Source organism: Dermacentor silvarum, chromosome 3 (genome assembly GCF_013339745.2).
Source record: "Dermacentor silvarum isolate Dsil-2018 chromosome 3, BIME_Dsil_1.4, whole genome shotgun sequence".
NCBI classification, from domain to species: Eukaryota; Metazoa; Arthropoda; class Arachnida; order Ixodida; family Ixodidae; genus Dermacentor; species Dermacentor silvarum.
This window is the reverse complement of record NC_051156.1, coordinates 93,827,437-93,842,999: the sequence shown is the minus strand read 5'-3', so window position 1 is coordinate 93,842,999 and position 15,563 is coordinate 93,827,437. Positions and strand designations below refer to the sequence as shown.

General features: G+C 47.9%; 1 protein-coding gene across 1 annotated transcript in view; it reads right to left on the bottom strand.

Annotated features, from left to right (window-relative positions):
* LOC119445586 (neurofibromin-like) overlaps positions 1–15,563 on the bottom strand; it is a 121,314-nt gene that overhangs the window by 35,693 nt on the left and 70,058 nt on the right. Inside the window, 9 exon segments of the mRNA XM_049663438.1 lie at positions 1,361–1,399; positions 1,401–1,556; positions 6,515–6,738; positions 7,957–8,097; positions 8,162–8,279; positions 11,010–11,129; positions 13,427–13,785; positions 13,954–14,134; positions 14,563–14,700. Coding sequence (XP_049519395.1) covers positions 1,361–1,399; positions 1,401–1,556; positions 6,515–6,738; positions 7,957–8,097; positions 8,162–8,279; positions 11,010–11,129; positions 13,427–13,785; positions 13,954–14,134; positions 14,563–14,700 — 1,476 coding nt within the window.

Here is a 15,563-nt window from a genome sequence, read left to right as displayed (position 1 = left end):
GGTAGGGAAGCCTGAGAAGCGGGTCTCTCCCCGTCACACTCTTTTATGCCTTTTTACCTTTTCGCGAGGAGAATGTCCTCCTCGCCCATCGGATACCTTCCCTCTTCCCGCGAGGGTACGCATGTCGCGAGAGGCGAGCGAGAACCGGGAGAGAGCAAAGTGCTTCTCTCTCGTGTCTGCCCGGCTCCCGCTGCGTGCGCAACGTGCGCACACGACGACAAGCGTACGCAGGAGAAGACTGGCGCATGTGCTCCCCACAGAACATAGTTTAGACTGCTCAGAATGATTGTTTAATCTTCGCTCTTTTCACTGCACCTTAAAGGCAAAGCAAGAGGAGTGTCTGTGCGTGTGTGTGTGTAAGGGGGGGGGGGGGGAGAAAGAGGAAAGAAAGGACTGCTGACCAGCTGTAATTGTCCAAGCTTGATATTTCCAACCACAGTGAAGGCAGCAGACAATAATGCCAGGGAAAGCTCAGGGGAAATTAAAATAGGGAACATACAATTTCTCCTGTACTTACTTTCTCTGGCTTCACTGTCTGTTGCCTTTGTCTGGATGTAACTAACAAAAACTAACAAACAATTGAGCCCCTCACTTTCCCTCACTGTTCTCGCTCACTGTGTGACCTTGAGCTTGACATCTGAGCAGTGGCTAGAGGAGAGGTGAGGGAAAGAAGGAAGAATGAAAGGGTACAAAAATAGAAGAACACGCACACACAGATGCAACTACAATGACAAAGTTTTTCAGTAGTCTGTGGGCTACACACAGCCGCTCCAGAACACACACGCACAAACAGCGAGTGAGGGCCAGTCAGCACAAGCAGAAACAGTGTAACAAAACATAAACAAGAAGGAAATGCACCACAGGACAAGCCGTTGCTTTGTGCTTTGTGTTTTCTTCCTTACATTCACTTAGGGCACATTCGACTAGTAACCTTCGAGTGCTCCAAAGTGCTCTTGCAATACAATTTACATAAAACTGGTCGAACTTGAGTGCTTGAAACACATCCTTTGCCTAGTTAATTTAGAGTGCCACACTCCAGCTCAGAATGCTCATAGGCGCTCTCATCTCTGAGCTGGGAGCATAACCGAGATTGAAGGACGCTGCCGAGATCCAACAAAAACCCCATGACGTGGCTACTCCGATTGCTCTAGGAGCAGCTGAATGTGTAGCTGGGGCAGGCTTTCTCTGTTTGCAATCTCGAGAGAGATCCGCATCGCTGCAAATCGAGCTGGAACGCAGTAGGAACCAGTCAAATGTACCATTAGTCATGTTGTTGCAGCTTATACTGGAGACTAACCAATCAGCCTTCTCCAAGATGTTGTAGCAACTAGTCAAGCACTACAGTGGGGGAGGCGTTTACCTGGAAGGCCTCGAGTGCCTTGACAAGGACGCGCAGCAAGCTGCTTGGCCTCCTGGTCCGTCACCCCTTTGCTGATGCAGCCAAACACAATGAGAGCCCGCGGCTGCAGGGCTGGGTTGTAGCGGAAGGCAAAGCTCTTCGCCAGTGCCGTCCACTGGGTGAGCCAGTCGCAGCTGGGAAGGTTCTTCATGCACGCCTGTAACACGATCGAGGCAATTAGGACAGTCACGAAAGCCAAGAACAACGCAGCAGCCTATTTAGACATCAGTAGAAGTAGCAGCAGCAGTAGTGGTAGTAGTAGTAGTAGTAGTAGTAGTAGTAGTAGTAGTAGTAGTAGTAGTAGTAGTAGTAGTAGTAGTAGTAGTAGTAGTAGTAGTGAGTGTCCCACATTGATCCAAAGTTCGGTTCCGAAGTAGTACTGGTATAGTAGTTGTTGCTGCTGTGAAAATACTAGGCATGAGCGAATATTCTATATTTTCAAACATTTCGATTGAACATTATGCAATTCGATATTCACTTTGGCTCGAATTTCACTATTCGATGTTTTCGAAGTATTAGAAATGAACGAATATACAGTCCGAATCTTGATAATTCGAACTCCAAGGGGCCCGAAAATTCGTTTGAATTAAAAGAAGTTCGAATTAAAGGAAGAACGTATTTTTGAAGTATTCGAGCACCATAGCTGGATGCACGAACGGTGCGAGTCGTGAAATATCGCGGCGCGCAAGCGCACAGCGAGCGCAACAGCCCACGCCGGCCAACGCTCGGTTCCCGATAACAGAAACGAAACTTCAGGGAGCGGACGGCCGTCGAAGGTGAGGGAGGAGAGCGGCAGGGAAGCGAATTTGGCCTCAGCAACTCCGGCGCTTCGGTGGCTCCCCTCGCCTTCTTTCTCAACTCCCTCGCAGCTCCCTTACCTTCGACTACCTCTGTGCACGCCTGCCTCCTGTACAGCCGGGCCCGGTGCAGATTAGCCCGCCCCCTGAAGTTTCGTTTTCTGTGGTTATCGGGATGCGAGCGTTTGCCGGCGTGGGCAGTTTCGTTGGCCGGACTGGGCCTCCGCCGCTGCATTAAGGGGTCTCTCCTAAGCTTTTACTCTATGGCGGTGTCGGAGCAATGCCAGTCGGAGGCGCCGCCGCGTTGTTTGGCGCGCTGCTGAGAGTATTGTCGGTCCGCGGTATGTTCGAATTAACCGTCGCAAATGCTTTCGCGTTCAAATTACCGAGCGTTTTCGCCCATTGAAATACACATAACTTTGACGAGACCACAGCGTCAGTTCGAATAAACCATTTCGAATTAAGCGTGTTCAAATTAACGAGATTTGACTGTACATACGTTTCCTCATAAAGGCCGCCAACCCCAATTACAACACTCCGGAAAGAAAAAAGAAATCTGCGCGTATAGCCCGCGGATGCCTGAACTGCACTGACGTCTGAATTTTTGTAAAGACAGGCTCCATTCAACGATGTACGAATCGCCCACGTCGTATCTTCGGTCAGTAGCTCTGTGCCCCACCTCTCTGAGCGCTCTGCCCTAAGGTGGTTTCACAGTAGGACGGCCCGCACTGCTGTGAAGCCATGCCTCGAAGCGAAATTCGCACTACTGTGAGGCCACACCTCAAGTCAAAATTTGCGCATAACCTGCACCAAGACTTTACTGTCGAACTGATAAAATTCTTGGCGCTTGCTGTAGATGCAAAAATATGAAAAACATAATCAACAGCTACGGCTTTGGTGAGCAAGTTGCATCGCATAGCTCAAAGCCTAGACAAGGCAAAGGCAATTTCATCTATTGACCCTTTTCGCGGCAATCCCGTGGGCGCTGCCATGCTTGATCACGTGGTGACGCGTCCATTGCTTGCCTCAACTGCCTCCGTTGCCTCCTTGTTTACAATGGAAGTGTATGACGCCGGCGTGGCTTAGAAAACCTCTGTTTTCAGAGATATCGTTAGACAGTGACTAAGTGGACGACACGAAGCTTTGATGACAGCTTCAGAGAACATGCAAAAGCGCTTTCAGAGCTGATTAAGCTATGTCCAAACGGTGCAAGCAGCGTATATGGTGCTTGTTCTAAAAGCGGGGCTAAATATGTATTCCAAGCTATCCCAGCTTTCCGATTATGAATTCAGTCAGGATTAGTGTGTTTTGCTCTTTGTTCTTTATTCGGCAAATATTTTGAAGCTGTCGCTTGTCAGTTTTTGACTCAGTGAAGTTCCTCGGTGCGGCCACTATCTCATTATTTTCTGCCTAATCGCTCGCGGGTGTGCTCAATTCCGATAGATTTGTTCTTGCTGCGCACAATGCTTGAAACGTAGCTGTTTTGTACATTGTAATACCTTGTAGCAAATATATATATTACAGCTGGTAACTCGCTTGCTCTTGTGGACCGTCACGAAACATTCAGCTTCGACCATTCATGCGCCATAGGTGTAGTCCGTCCTTTATTGTGCCGCATATATTCAAGTGTGCGCCCATTCACTTATTCTTGATACGTCGGCGATAGAGTGGGCGTAAGTTTTCTTGCCATTTGGGACAGATGTGTATAGATAACGTGCGCGAAACTTACTATGACAGGAAGCGGCGCTACTCCCTTTGTCATTGTTTAACGAGTGGTACTCACTCTTGCCGACGTTCTGGGGATGAAGCCCTTTCTTTGAAGGTTAGCGATACAAGGCTGGCGGATGAGCAAATTTCTGTATCCCCGAGGAAAGCCGTACATCACGAACTGCCGGTAACACTTTCGGACAGTTGCAGCAGCGGTCTGCGAACTTGGCCACACAGATTAATTCTATTCCTTAACATGCCAGTCACTATTTTTGCAGCCAACTACTGCACACGTCTTCAATCCACATGATCCAATCTAGCATGATTGGAGCACAGTGTGTTAGCGAAAACTCAGTTGCATTTCCGACAGCTGATCGCACAGAAGCAAGGAAGCGGTAATGGTTTCGCATTCGTGCGCGGTCGCTGAGGAGCCATGCTGAGGAGAGATATGGCGCGCCGCCGTGAGCGCCATCTCGTTTCTCTAAAACAAACTGCTCCGCGAAAAGGGTCAATACTTGCCTGATTCATGCGCCTGCTCGATTATTCAAACATATTATTTGCAGTGGTCGTACGGCTTCCCGAGAGCTGTACGACTGATGTTAATCTTTTGGCACTAACACTCAGTAGATCGCCAAACTGCTGCTAGATCCCATGTAAACAAGAAAAGGCACGAGGAGCGCACACGTTCGAAAACAGTAGCTGCCCACCGCAGCAGCTTCCCCGCAATACTCCCACGCCCGCCTCAAGTGAAAACACTGGTGCACACCGGGTTTCTTATTCCGGTGCCAGCACATCTCCTCCCGGGTCGTCACCACACTGCATTCACAGCAATCACCACTAACCCTATTGCCATAAGAATCTTCACTTATCTGTTTCACAGCACGTGGGCCGTAGTGCCACAGGGAGAGTACTGCTCGCCTTTAATAGGCGACAACCCAAACACACCGCTGTTCCCTGTTGCAGGCGGCGCAAGGGGAGCGTCATTTATGGCTCTGGCGGCATCGTAGGCATAATATTCCAGTGTTGCCCACCAACTCGATTTCGTTTATCTTTCCCGTCAAAGTCTTATAACACTATGCAACAGAAAAACGACAACGTACGTCTCAAGTCGCTTGACCAGCTTGACGCACGCCCGCATCTTGTGCTGCAACAATTCGCGCTGAGTGGGCACCTCAAAACTTCCCAACCAAAATGCCCCGCTCAAAGAAGCTGCTGACCAAGGCTGAATTCGAGGAGCGCAAACGTAAGCTTGCTGAAGTCATAAAAACGATAACACTTCTCTCTGGGCTGCTCGAACCCCAACAGCTTGGCTCGCGTCCGCATCTCATACTGCAACGATTCGTGCAACACTTCACATTACAAAGATGTCAACTACAGTTGAGTCTGTTTATTTTTTTTAGTGACTTCCGATTGTTTAGTTCTCTTGGTTAGTATGTTTCTTCTCACGTATTGCCCCAAAACACATGAACCAAATTGTACTGCATTCACTTCGACATCATTCTACACTAATTATTATTCGCTTCGACTTCGCTTCGAACAAAAAGAAAAATGATATTTGCACAAGCCTAGAAAATACAATTAGGCTTAGCACTCACTGAAAAGGTGACAGGTATTAGAATTAGATTATTGGGTTTTACGTGCCGAAACCACCATCTGATTATGAGGCACACCGTAGTGGGGGACACCGGGTTAATTTGGACCACCTGGGGTTCTTTACCGTGCACCTAAATCTAAGTACACGGGTGTTTCCTGCATTTCGCCCCCATCGAAATGCGGCTGCCGTGGCCTGGATTCGATCCCGCGACCTCGTGCTCAACAGGTGTTAGAAGCCGCATTTCGCAAGCAGCTGCGTTATCAGTTTAGTCACGTCTCCAGGTGCACTGCCTCTACTACTGAAGAATTAATTGTTGGGCTAGTTGGTCTAACATTGTGAAGCGCTTGTCTGTCTTCCCTTTCTGTGTGCATTGTTTTTTTTTGCTGCACTAATTTTCCTCATCAGCTATAATGCTAGACTGTACACACCTCCCAACTGGCGCATGCAGTGGGTTAGTGAGTACACCTGTGCAAAATTCGAGTTGAATAGTACCACATAGAGCAAACAGAAAAGCAGCATGCAGTGAATAGGGACCAAATTTGGCTTTGGATCACTGCAGGAGGCAAGATAAAGCACAACAAGTGCAGCGTCAGTAGTCAGTGAGATGGAGGCGAGATGCTCTGGATTATCAAGAACACGAAGTTGAAGTGAGCACACAATGTGACATGGAGATTTGCGCACGGTCCATGCTCAGTATTGAACATGTTCTCTAACATGAAGAAAGTATGCGCATAAAACAAAAGGGAAAGGGTTTCTGCAGTAAATTTCCACACAGGTTATGTGAAGAACTTCATAGCTCTTTTGAAGAAGACTCATCAGCCTTGAAACTTGTCATTGTGTGAATAAGGCACAGTGTGGATTGGTGCCCCTGAGCCACTGCCTTAATTTCTGGAGCAGTCAGTACATCAGTAACATCAGCAAATCAACAATAACCAGTTTGACCTAACCATCCATTACAACTTCATGGCATTAGGCTTGACAGCTGTTGCTCCCACCGCCAAAGTTCCAAACACTCACCTCCATGATCTCAAGGAGGGCGTCAGTGATGATCTCGAGGTAAGCGAGCGGCATGCGCTCCTGGTCGGCTGTGGCGCAGGCGAAGGACCGGTCCAGCAGTCCGTGTCGGCAGTTGGACCGGAAGGCCGTCACTGCCGTCGACTTCACCTTGCCAATGCCGAACAGGTGGTAGAACTTGGGCAGCGAGAACTCATCCAAGCTTAGCCTGAGGACGCGCTGCGTGTCTGCAGGAACCAGGGAAAGGGGTTCACAGGTTCATGAGCTAGAAAGGCCTTTGCAAGAACATCGTCTGAGTGTAGCAGGGTTTTAAGTAGGCCACATGTGAGGCCTGCATGCCATATCACAGGTGCTGTGATATGGCAATGTTTGTCTCTTACCCAGCACTGTGCGAGAGGTAAGCACTTCGGGTCAAAGCTCAGCTTTTGGACAAGTAAAATGCACAATTACTCGGTTGCCTAAAGGAACAACGAAAAGCAACAAAAATGCCTGACATAGCACCTGCCTACACTACCTCCAGTTGCTTCCAGCAGGAACATTAAAATTGAAACATGCCTTCTTTAGAAAATAGATGTTTCAATGAATCTCTTCGGGCATTGTTGTGGAAGAAATGTGATACACGCATTGCAGGTTTCAAGAAAAGAAAATCTGGCAAGTGTGTCAAGCTTGCCTTCGGCTTGAGTTACCGTATGAGTGGGTTTCATACAGGTCACCTGAGCGTGCGAGCTCTAGAAGTGGGCCTCTACCACGAAGGTCCACCACCCACACATCCAGCTCCAGGGACCATTACAACAATGCACTACAGTCAAACACAGTTATCACAAACAAGCTTATGCACTAAAAGTAGTTCGATAAATCAAGTAATTTGATATAGTCCAAACTCGCCTATAATAAACTTAAACCAACTTATGTAATGACTACGTTATACACAGATTCGTTATCACCAGTGGAGAAAGGAAGCAAGGAAATGCCCATTTTTTTTGCCCACTCAGAAGCACGTGTAAGCAATGCTGCAAAACATGTATTATTGACTCCATAGGATCTAGCTTCAATATGCTTCCAATACACTTCTAGCATGCTTCCGAGCATTTATGCACATATTCTTGAAAAAAGAAAAGAAAAACAGAACATGGCAAACAAACAATAAAGACAACTCACTTGAACAATATGTACACAGCATGCAAGCAGCTTTAAGGCACTGACAGCAGACGCCCCTAGTTCGATATGAGCAAGGTCCAGCTCGTTATGAAGGAGTTATTTTACATGAGTATCAGTCAGTAAGATTTGCATGTTCATTATACAAAATAATTCGCTTTATCTGGGTTCATCATATTTCGGTTCAACTGTACCTCAATTCAAATACACACACAATGCGAACCCCACTGCATGCATTTAGCTCTCGCTATGCCCCGTGGCAAGCCCCAGCCGAGGGTCGATGCACTTGCCATTGAACGAGGGCTTGGTGCAGGTGCACAGGGAGTGTATGATGTTGATGACCAGGCCATGGAGGGAAGCACGCAGGGAGACTGGCCCAGTGTGCACCAGGAGCGTCACAATGTGGAACAGGTATGGCAGGTGGCTGGCCACTGCAAGGGTTCATACTTGCGTTGTGACAAGAGTAACACGCACTGGTCAAAGGGGAGCACTGACCATCCAGTGAATTGTTGAAGGACAGCATGAGCAGGTAGCGTGCCAGGATGGCAATGTCGTCCCACATGAGGTGCTGCTCCAGGGTGGGCGTGGGCGACGTGCATGTCTTCTCTATTACCTGCACAGATAGGCAGAGGGAGCCACAGTTACAAAGTTGACACAATGTTAACCCCTACAAACAAAGGGCATAACCACTACTCGTGGGCTATGTCTTTTCACCAAGCCTGAAGGGTGGTTCAAGACCCCCTTTATGTGCGAGTTAAAGCATGCAAGGGCGAGCCAAGGAGGATGACGTGATGGCATATGGCGAACGCCGTCATTCAGCGCGAGCAAAGGGAAAGGGGGAGAAGGCAGCGACTGCAATATTCACTTTTCAAGCACAATGGGCACTTGGTGTTGGCCTTGATAGCTTAAGTAAGTTGGACGAGTGAAAACAGCAATAAAAAGCCACAGTTCGAATTGGCAGCAACTTTTTACCTGTATTTTAGGTTTTGCTGAATAACTAATACAGTTAAATCTCGTTAATTTCGAAACTCCAAGGGGACCGGAAATTTATTCGAATAAAACTGAGTTCGAACTAAGGAGAGCCTCTTTAAAAATAGTGCCCAATCAATTGTACAGTACAGCGCACAAAACCAAAACCGTCACTGGGCTAGCACTGAAAAAGTTATATCTTTCTTCCATCAGCGAGCGACATGTGACAGAAGAATCTTGGGTTCCATATAAAATGCAAGTGCGATAAGATTGCGTCTCATGCCCCACCATTTGCTACAGGTGCGAGGGAAAACATAGAAGGGTCTGCCGAGAAGAATGGTGGCTTGACACGTGCCGTACTCCAGCGTGCCCAAGTTGGAGATTACATCACCGAGCGCACACGGCATAGGTGAGCATGCGGTAGTGACATCAAGCACACGCTAGGAGGAGGTGGGGTTAGGTAAGCGCATGGTAACATGATCAAGAGCAAAGCGCACACTGAGGGACATCTTTCCTGCTCCTTCTAAAGGCTGTTTCACATGCGGCGACTCGAGCAAAAAAATTCATTGCTGCTGCTCATGCCACTGAGTGATTTTCGCTGCCAGCTTTCACATGCGTCAGCGAAAGCGCGATTTCCCTCAGAGCGACGCCTAAAATCGAACCTAGCTCTCAATGTATTCATGTCCTCTATTGTGACCCTCTATTGTTACAATAAAATGACACGGAAACCGGTAATGCGCTTGAATGTTGTAACTTAGTTTTAAAAAATGTCGCAGTTTCGCCCGAAAGGCGAAGCATCAATTGCGATAGCAAATTGGTAGAGAGCTATTCGGAGTAGGGATAGTAGAGTAGTTTTATCGGCCGCATAAACTTGGACACATTCGCTTTCTAACTGAATTGACAAGCGTGGTGTCATCGCGCACAAGCAAACATGAATAGATCACACTGAATGACCGCAGACGACTGTCAAAACGCTGGTGCGGTCGCTGCAGCGGGCGAAGAATCGTGCGGTCTATCGCTTCAACGGAAACTGAGCGGCGAATGGACAGCGCATAAAGGTCAGAGCCGTGTGGAGACACGGCTGGGCTCGACTGGCGCGCGCACTCGCTCGCTTCTTAAGAAGCGAGTGCGCGCGCCAGTCGAGCCCGGCCGTGGTGGAGATAAAGAGACGGTGCGGGCGACGGCCACCACAGCCAGTGCAAGCGTATTTGTTGGCAGAGTAGAAGCTGCTCCCCCCGTCCCTCCCGCGCTGCCTCCCCGCTTTTTTTTTTTTTTTGCTTTCGCGTGGGAGATTGCGTTGCCAGTTCTCCTTGCACTGGGTTGCAAGCATTTGGTGCCGTAGCACAGCGTCGCCCCGCCTCCCTCCCCCCCATACCCCCACGGCCTTTTGGGCGACAATCGCGTTTGCTTTCCGCCGTGCGTTGGCTCTCCGTGATAGCTCGCGCTTTTACTCGCGCATACGGCGCGCGGCGACGATTTTATCGCCCTTGGAATCTATACGGAACCTCACGGCGACGGCGACGCCAACGGCAGAAATCCCATTGAAGTGTCCATATAATTGCTATCGCAATAAAATAGAATAAGTAGTATGCTTTGTGGTCATAAATAGTGTTCTACATTTATGATTGCTTCGTGCTCAACTGCAGAGACACCGGCACAACATGTTTGAAAATAAATGTCAGCAGAAAAACCTAATTTCAACGGCGCTTGCTGTCAGCCTGCCTAAATTGCGCCGATCGCTACAACTTCCCAACGGTGTAACCAACTTGGCAGAACCCAGTTGCGGAGAGCTGCGATGATCGCAAAGCGACGGAAATCGCTGTGTCGCTGAGTGAAAATCGCACCATGTGAAACAGCTTTAAGCTGGACGAAAAGGGAGGGTGCGCGCTGTTCTACTTGCTCCAGTTAGGTCTCGGCTTACCATGCGTCTTTTCCTGTCATTTGTATGGTGGTAGCTAGTAATGCATCGAACCTTAGCCTTTGGCTCGGGTTTGTCCGAAAAGGGTGCATGGGAGTGAGAGATTTCATTCGAAGTAATAATTGCATGGTTTTTGGAGTTCGAATTCACAAGAGCAAATACGTAAGACTTTGCCAGGACCAACAGAGCAATTCAAATTATCCGTCAATTTGAATTAAGAGATTTCCAATTATTGGGATTTCACTGTAATTACGTAAGATGATTTCTCGTGTTCGTTCAGCTAATGTCTTTACATGATATTAAAGTAGCTGAACTGCCATCAGTATAACCTTGAAAAGAGTTGAAGAGCCCCTTTAATGAAGGGCCACTGTACATCAAGACATCTCATAATAGGCCACTACGCATGTTTAAAAAAAAAAAAAAAACAGGGTGCACAAGAATACAACAGGCACGTACCCTGCATAGCCGGCTGATGACTTTCATGGCTACCAGCTGGACATTGGAGGAAGCCAGAGCCACAGCCGTGTCGGCCATGATCTCTGCTTGAGCAGAGCCTAGGCCACCAGTGACACTTCTCTGCAAGACACACATCGGGCATTCTTTCTCAATGCGCCCTGCAACATCAACACCACAACTTCAAGTTGAATCAGCTTAAGTGCAGGCCGAAGACATATCCTGATGTTCTCCGACTGGCACATCCGGTGCCGGTCATGCAGACCCTGTACCTGCAAGCTTTATATTCTCAATGCTTCCAACTCACCCTCTGCAGCAGTGTTGCCAATTTAGTGGTTTTCCCGCTAAGTTTAGCAGTTTCCTGCAATGCCTAGCGAGTAAGTTTGTTCGCTTGCGGGCGGCGGGTATTTTAGTGGCTCTATGTAAAATTGGCTTTTTTTTGTAGTAGCACAAAAACTTAAGATTTTTTTACAATAATCTGTGCTTCACATGTCACAAACGTGTAGATTATCCATGCCCCTTTGTAAACAAGAGGAAATAATAATGATCATCCACAAAAACTGTTTCGCATTTCTTTTTCCCCATCTCCATGCCTTCTCTGAACTATAGCTCAAGCAGTTTTGGCAGTTCGTAGCAGTTTCACTCTTCGCCCTTTTCGCAGATGCACTTTAGGGAATTTGGACTCGTGAAATGGCACCGGTGAAATACATCCAGAAATGCCATTGGCTATTTTCACTTCGCCCGCACTGCTGCTGTGTGGTCCAATACGGATGTTGAGCATGTTTTCAGCCAGCTGAGTGTAGTTATATCTAAGTTAAACGACAGAATGTCCACTGTGATGACCAATTCCATCCTCTCTGTGCGTGCTGGTCTCCGAAGAAATGATAAATGGTGCTTCAATCACGCGATGCCCTAGCATATTGTTCGCAAAATCGGCACAACGGAAATCTACGGGGACAGCATGGCACCCATGGACCCTACACCCCGCCATACCAGTGAACAAAAACACACAGAGGACCTGCGACCATACCAAGATCAAACAGAGAAAATTTTTCTTTAATTTTACTCACTACCTGGTAGTTGTGAACCTGATTTCCGGCCAGTGATTGCACTTCACGGAAGAATCTTTCTTTAGTTTCGTTTCACCATACATTCCTACACTTCACAGTCGCACAAAGAAGTGCTTAATGATATTGATAATCCATATTTTTTAACCCATTATGGACGAAAAAGAAAAAAAAAACATTTCTGCCCAGGGTAGTTTTTTTACACTGTTTTATGTTGGTGCAATAAAACATGTTTTGAATGTGTTTCTGATTGTTCTCTGCACTTATCGGGTTTTTCAGCGGATGTTAGGTGCTCGTATCGCGGGTTTTAGGGTTTTTGCGGTCTGGAATAATGGGTTTTGTCATTTCTAGTTGGCAACACTGCTCTGCAGCCCCTTGTTACGTTCTCTTTCCCTTCGTAACCATTCTGCTACAAAACCGACTGATTGTTATCTCTTCTACACTCGGTTAATGTGACTGATATAAAGAGACAGCACCACCATGTACAACCACCACAAATGTTTGCCTCGGGGCATTGTTTTCCTTGCACCACCTGCGGTCGTAGAACTCCACTGTCTGGCATAGCACAGTTTTCTTCCAACTAATTGCCCAGGGGAAATGGCACGTCACTGCAAATCAATTGAGAGTGTCTACCCACTCTGACTCATCCTTTTGAATAGTGCTCAAAACATGGCAGCTATTATGTGTTTGCAGTACGCACAAACATGACCTGCGAAATTAGTTTCTGTTACGATGAGAGATGTGATGCAAACACCACCTATTCTCTTGGGCATCTCTCACAATTCAAATCTGCCATAACAACTTGTTGAATTATACCAGTGTAGCATGGGCACTTTCAATAGTGACCAAGCCTGATTGGCATTGAGCTCAATCTTGATCGAGTGCAGATACATGGACACTTTCGATCATGAGTTTGCTCAATACAGATCCAGTCAATCGTGATCATAGGCTGGTCTCTACACTATGATTTTTATTGCATATAGGCGATGTCAAGAACGTGGCAACTTTGACGTGTTTCGGGCTGTCGCTTCTGGTGCTTGCAGTTCACAACAACGTGGCCTTCGAAATTGGCTTCCCCTACTCCCGAGAGAGCCATTGCTGGGGGTGCGATTTGGACGATCTGTCAAGTGCTTTATACCCACTTAGCAGCAACGGGTGCATTAAGGTGGTGCAAACCTGGTGCGCCCAACTCGATCTAGGTTGTTGGCCCATGTAGCAGCAATTAGTGCTAATTGCAATTAAAAAAGTCGAACCCTAGGGGGCTCCATCGCGAAAGAAAGTGGCCACGTGACAACGGTATTCATTTCGTATCGTCTACAGCTTAGAGCAAACGGGAGCAGGCAGCATGCTCACCTTGATGAAGCTGTCGAGGACCATGTCCAGCAGGTCGGACACCTGTCCAATCTTTCCCCAGATCTTGGCCTGGATGGAAGGGTACATCTCCACCTCCTCGATGGTCAGGGTAATGAGCTTGTCCAAGATGGTGGCCACCCGCTGGCGCTTGCTGTCGTCCGAGTGCTTGCAGAAACGTGTCAGGTTGGGCAGCCACGGGGTCATGTACTCCAGGCACAAGTGCTTCAACTCGATAGATGACGCCCGGAAGCCCTGGATGCACTCTTCCAGAAACTCCAGCGTCAGGTGCGACGCATTGGTCGCCAGTTTCTCGCTGATCTGCTTGATGAAGATGGTGTTGTTAGACGGGATGCACAGACCTGCACGAGCCAGAGGAGAGGATGACGCTATGCCCACTCACCGACACAGGGCATAGCGACTTTGATAGAATCAATTGAGTAAACAAGTGTTATCAAGAGACGTGCACCTTCCTTCCCGACACATTACAGTGTCTCAATCAGAACTCGGGCAAGAGAAGGAAACAGTACCAGCAGTCTCCAGCAGCTGTCCTTCGATCTTGAGATCGAAGGTGGCTGTAAGCGCACACAGGAGGTTGTATGCAGCAGTCCGCAGGTTGGGGTCTGAACTGCCCAGGTTGAGCAGGGCCATGTTGAGCAGCGTGCCCGGAACGTCCTTGGGTCGGATCTTGGTGTGCACCGTCACTGAATCCTGTTGCAAACCGCAGGGAGAGTTTGCCCACTCGGTAACAATTCCAATTATCAATCGGGCAGAGGAAAGATAACAGCAATTATACTAGCTGGAAGCCACTCTGCACAAAACCTACTGCCACAAGCTCTAGAATGACAAATAAACACTGGCAATGAACTCTCAAGACAGTGAGTTGACAGTGGGTCCCAGCGGGTACGTATGTGGATGATGGCCTGGACGATACTATCACAGTCGTTGTGGATGAAGGACAGTGGGCCACTCTCGTTGGCGATGGTCAGGGTGAACTGGACAGTGGGTGACTAGCCTTTAACAAGTTATTTTTCAGTATGTTAGCCTTGTGACATAAAAAATACCCCCATAATTATTGCTGCCAACATGTAACCACACCACTCTAGTTATGCCAGTGAAAGAGTTCAGCCAGTACTCACAGGTTGCGAGAGCTCCCAGCGGGTACGTATGTGGATGATGGCCTGGACGATACTATCACAGTCGTTGTGGATGAAGGACAGTGGGCCACTCTCGTTGGCGATGGTCAGGGTGAACTGGTTGTCGTCCACTAGGCACACCTGCCAAAGAAACAGCATCAGCCAGAGTTGCAAGGCAACGTTACAACTGCTGGTGGACAACAAAACTGGCAAGTACCCGCAATAGCATTATGCAACGCTTGGGAGATCTCCTCAAGCATGCAAGCTTTGGGTCCATCAATGGACCCAAATTCACAAAGCAAAGTTCTATGTTGATATAATGAAGCCGGTAAAATTGGCAATTTGCTTCGTTATATACAAATTTCATTATACCACTAAACCTCGATATAACAAACTTCAATATAAAAAAATTCTCAATGTAACAACGTATTAAACTTTTTAAAACTTCTGTTCCATAGAACACCATGTACAGTTAAACCTGGATAAAACGAAATTGACCAATTCCCGAAAAACTTCGTTCTAAAGAGGATTCCGTTATATGCAGGTTCGGCATGAAAATTAAAAAATAAATGTTTACCGTATTTACTCGATTCTAACGCGCCCTTAATTGTAACGCACACCCGTTTTCCGTTTTCGTCGAAGCACTCATCCTCAGAATGTCACACCAGGTACCGGATGCGTGGACGCGTGTCATTTCGCACAAGCGCGAGGCATCGGAAACAAAGAGCGAGCGTCACGATAGCATCGTAGAGTCGTATAGTGTTACAGTAGAACCTCGCTGTTACGTTCCCGGGGGCTGCCACCTGCCACCCCGCGAACTGCCACCCCGCGCCGGCCCAAGCGGCCATTTTGACTTTTCATGTCACTTGGCTTGGTGGCTTGACGGTGGCATTGGCCGCCCAAAGTGCCTGGGGCGACAACTATGACGTATTTTCGGTTTCCGCCAGCAAAAGTATGGCCCTTGAGATCCGTATTTGCGATATAAAGATGGTGTCCATGACGCG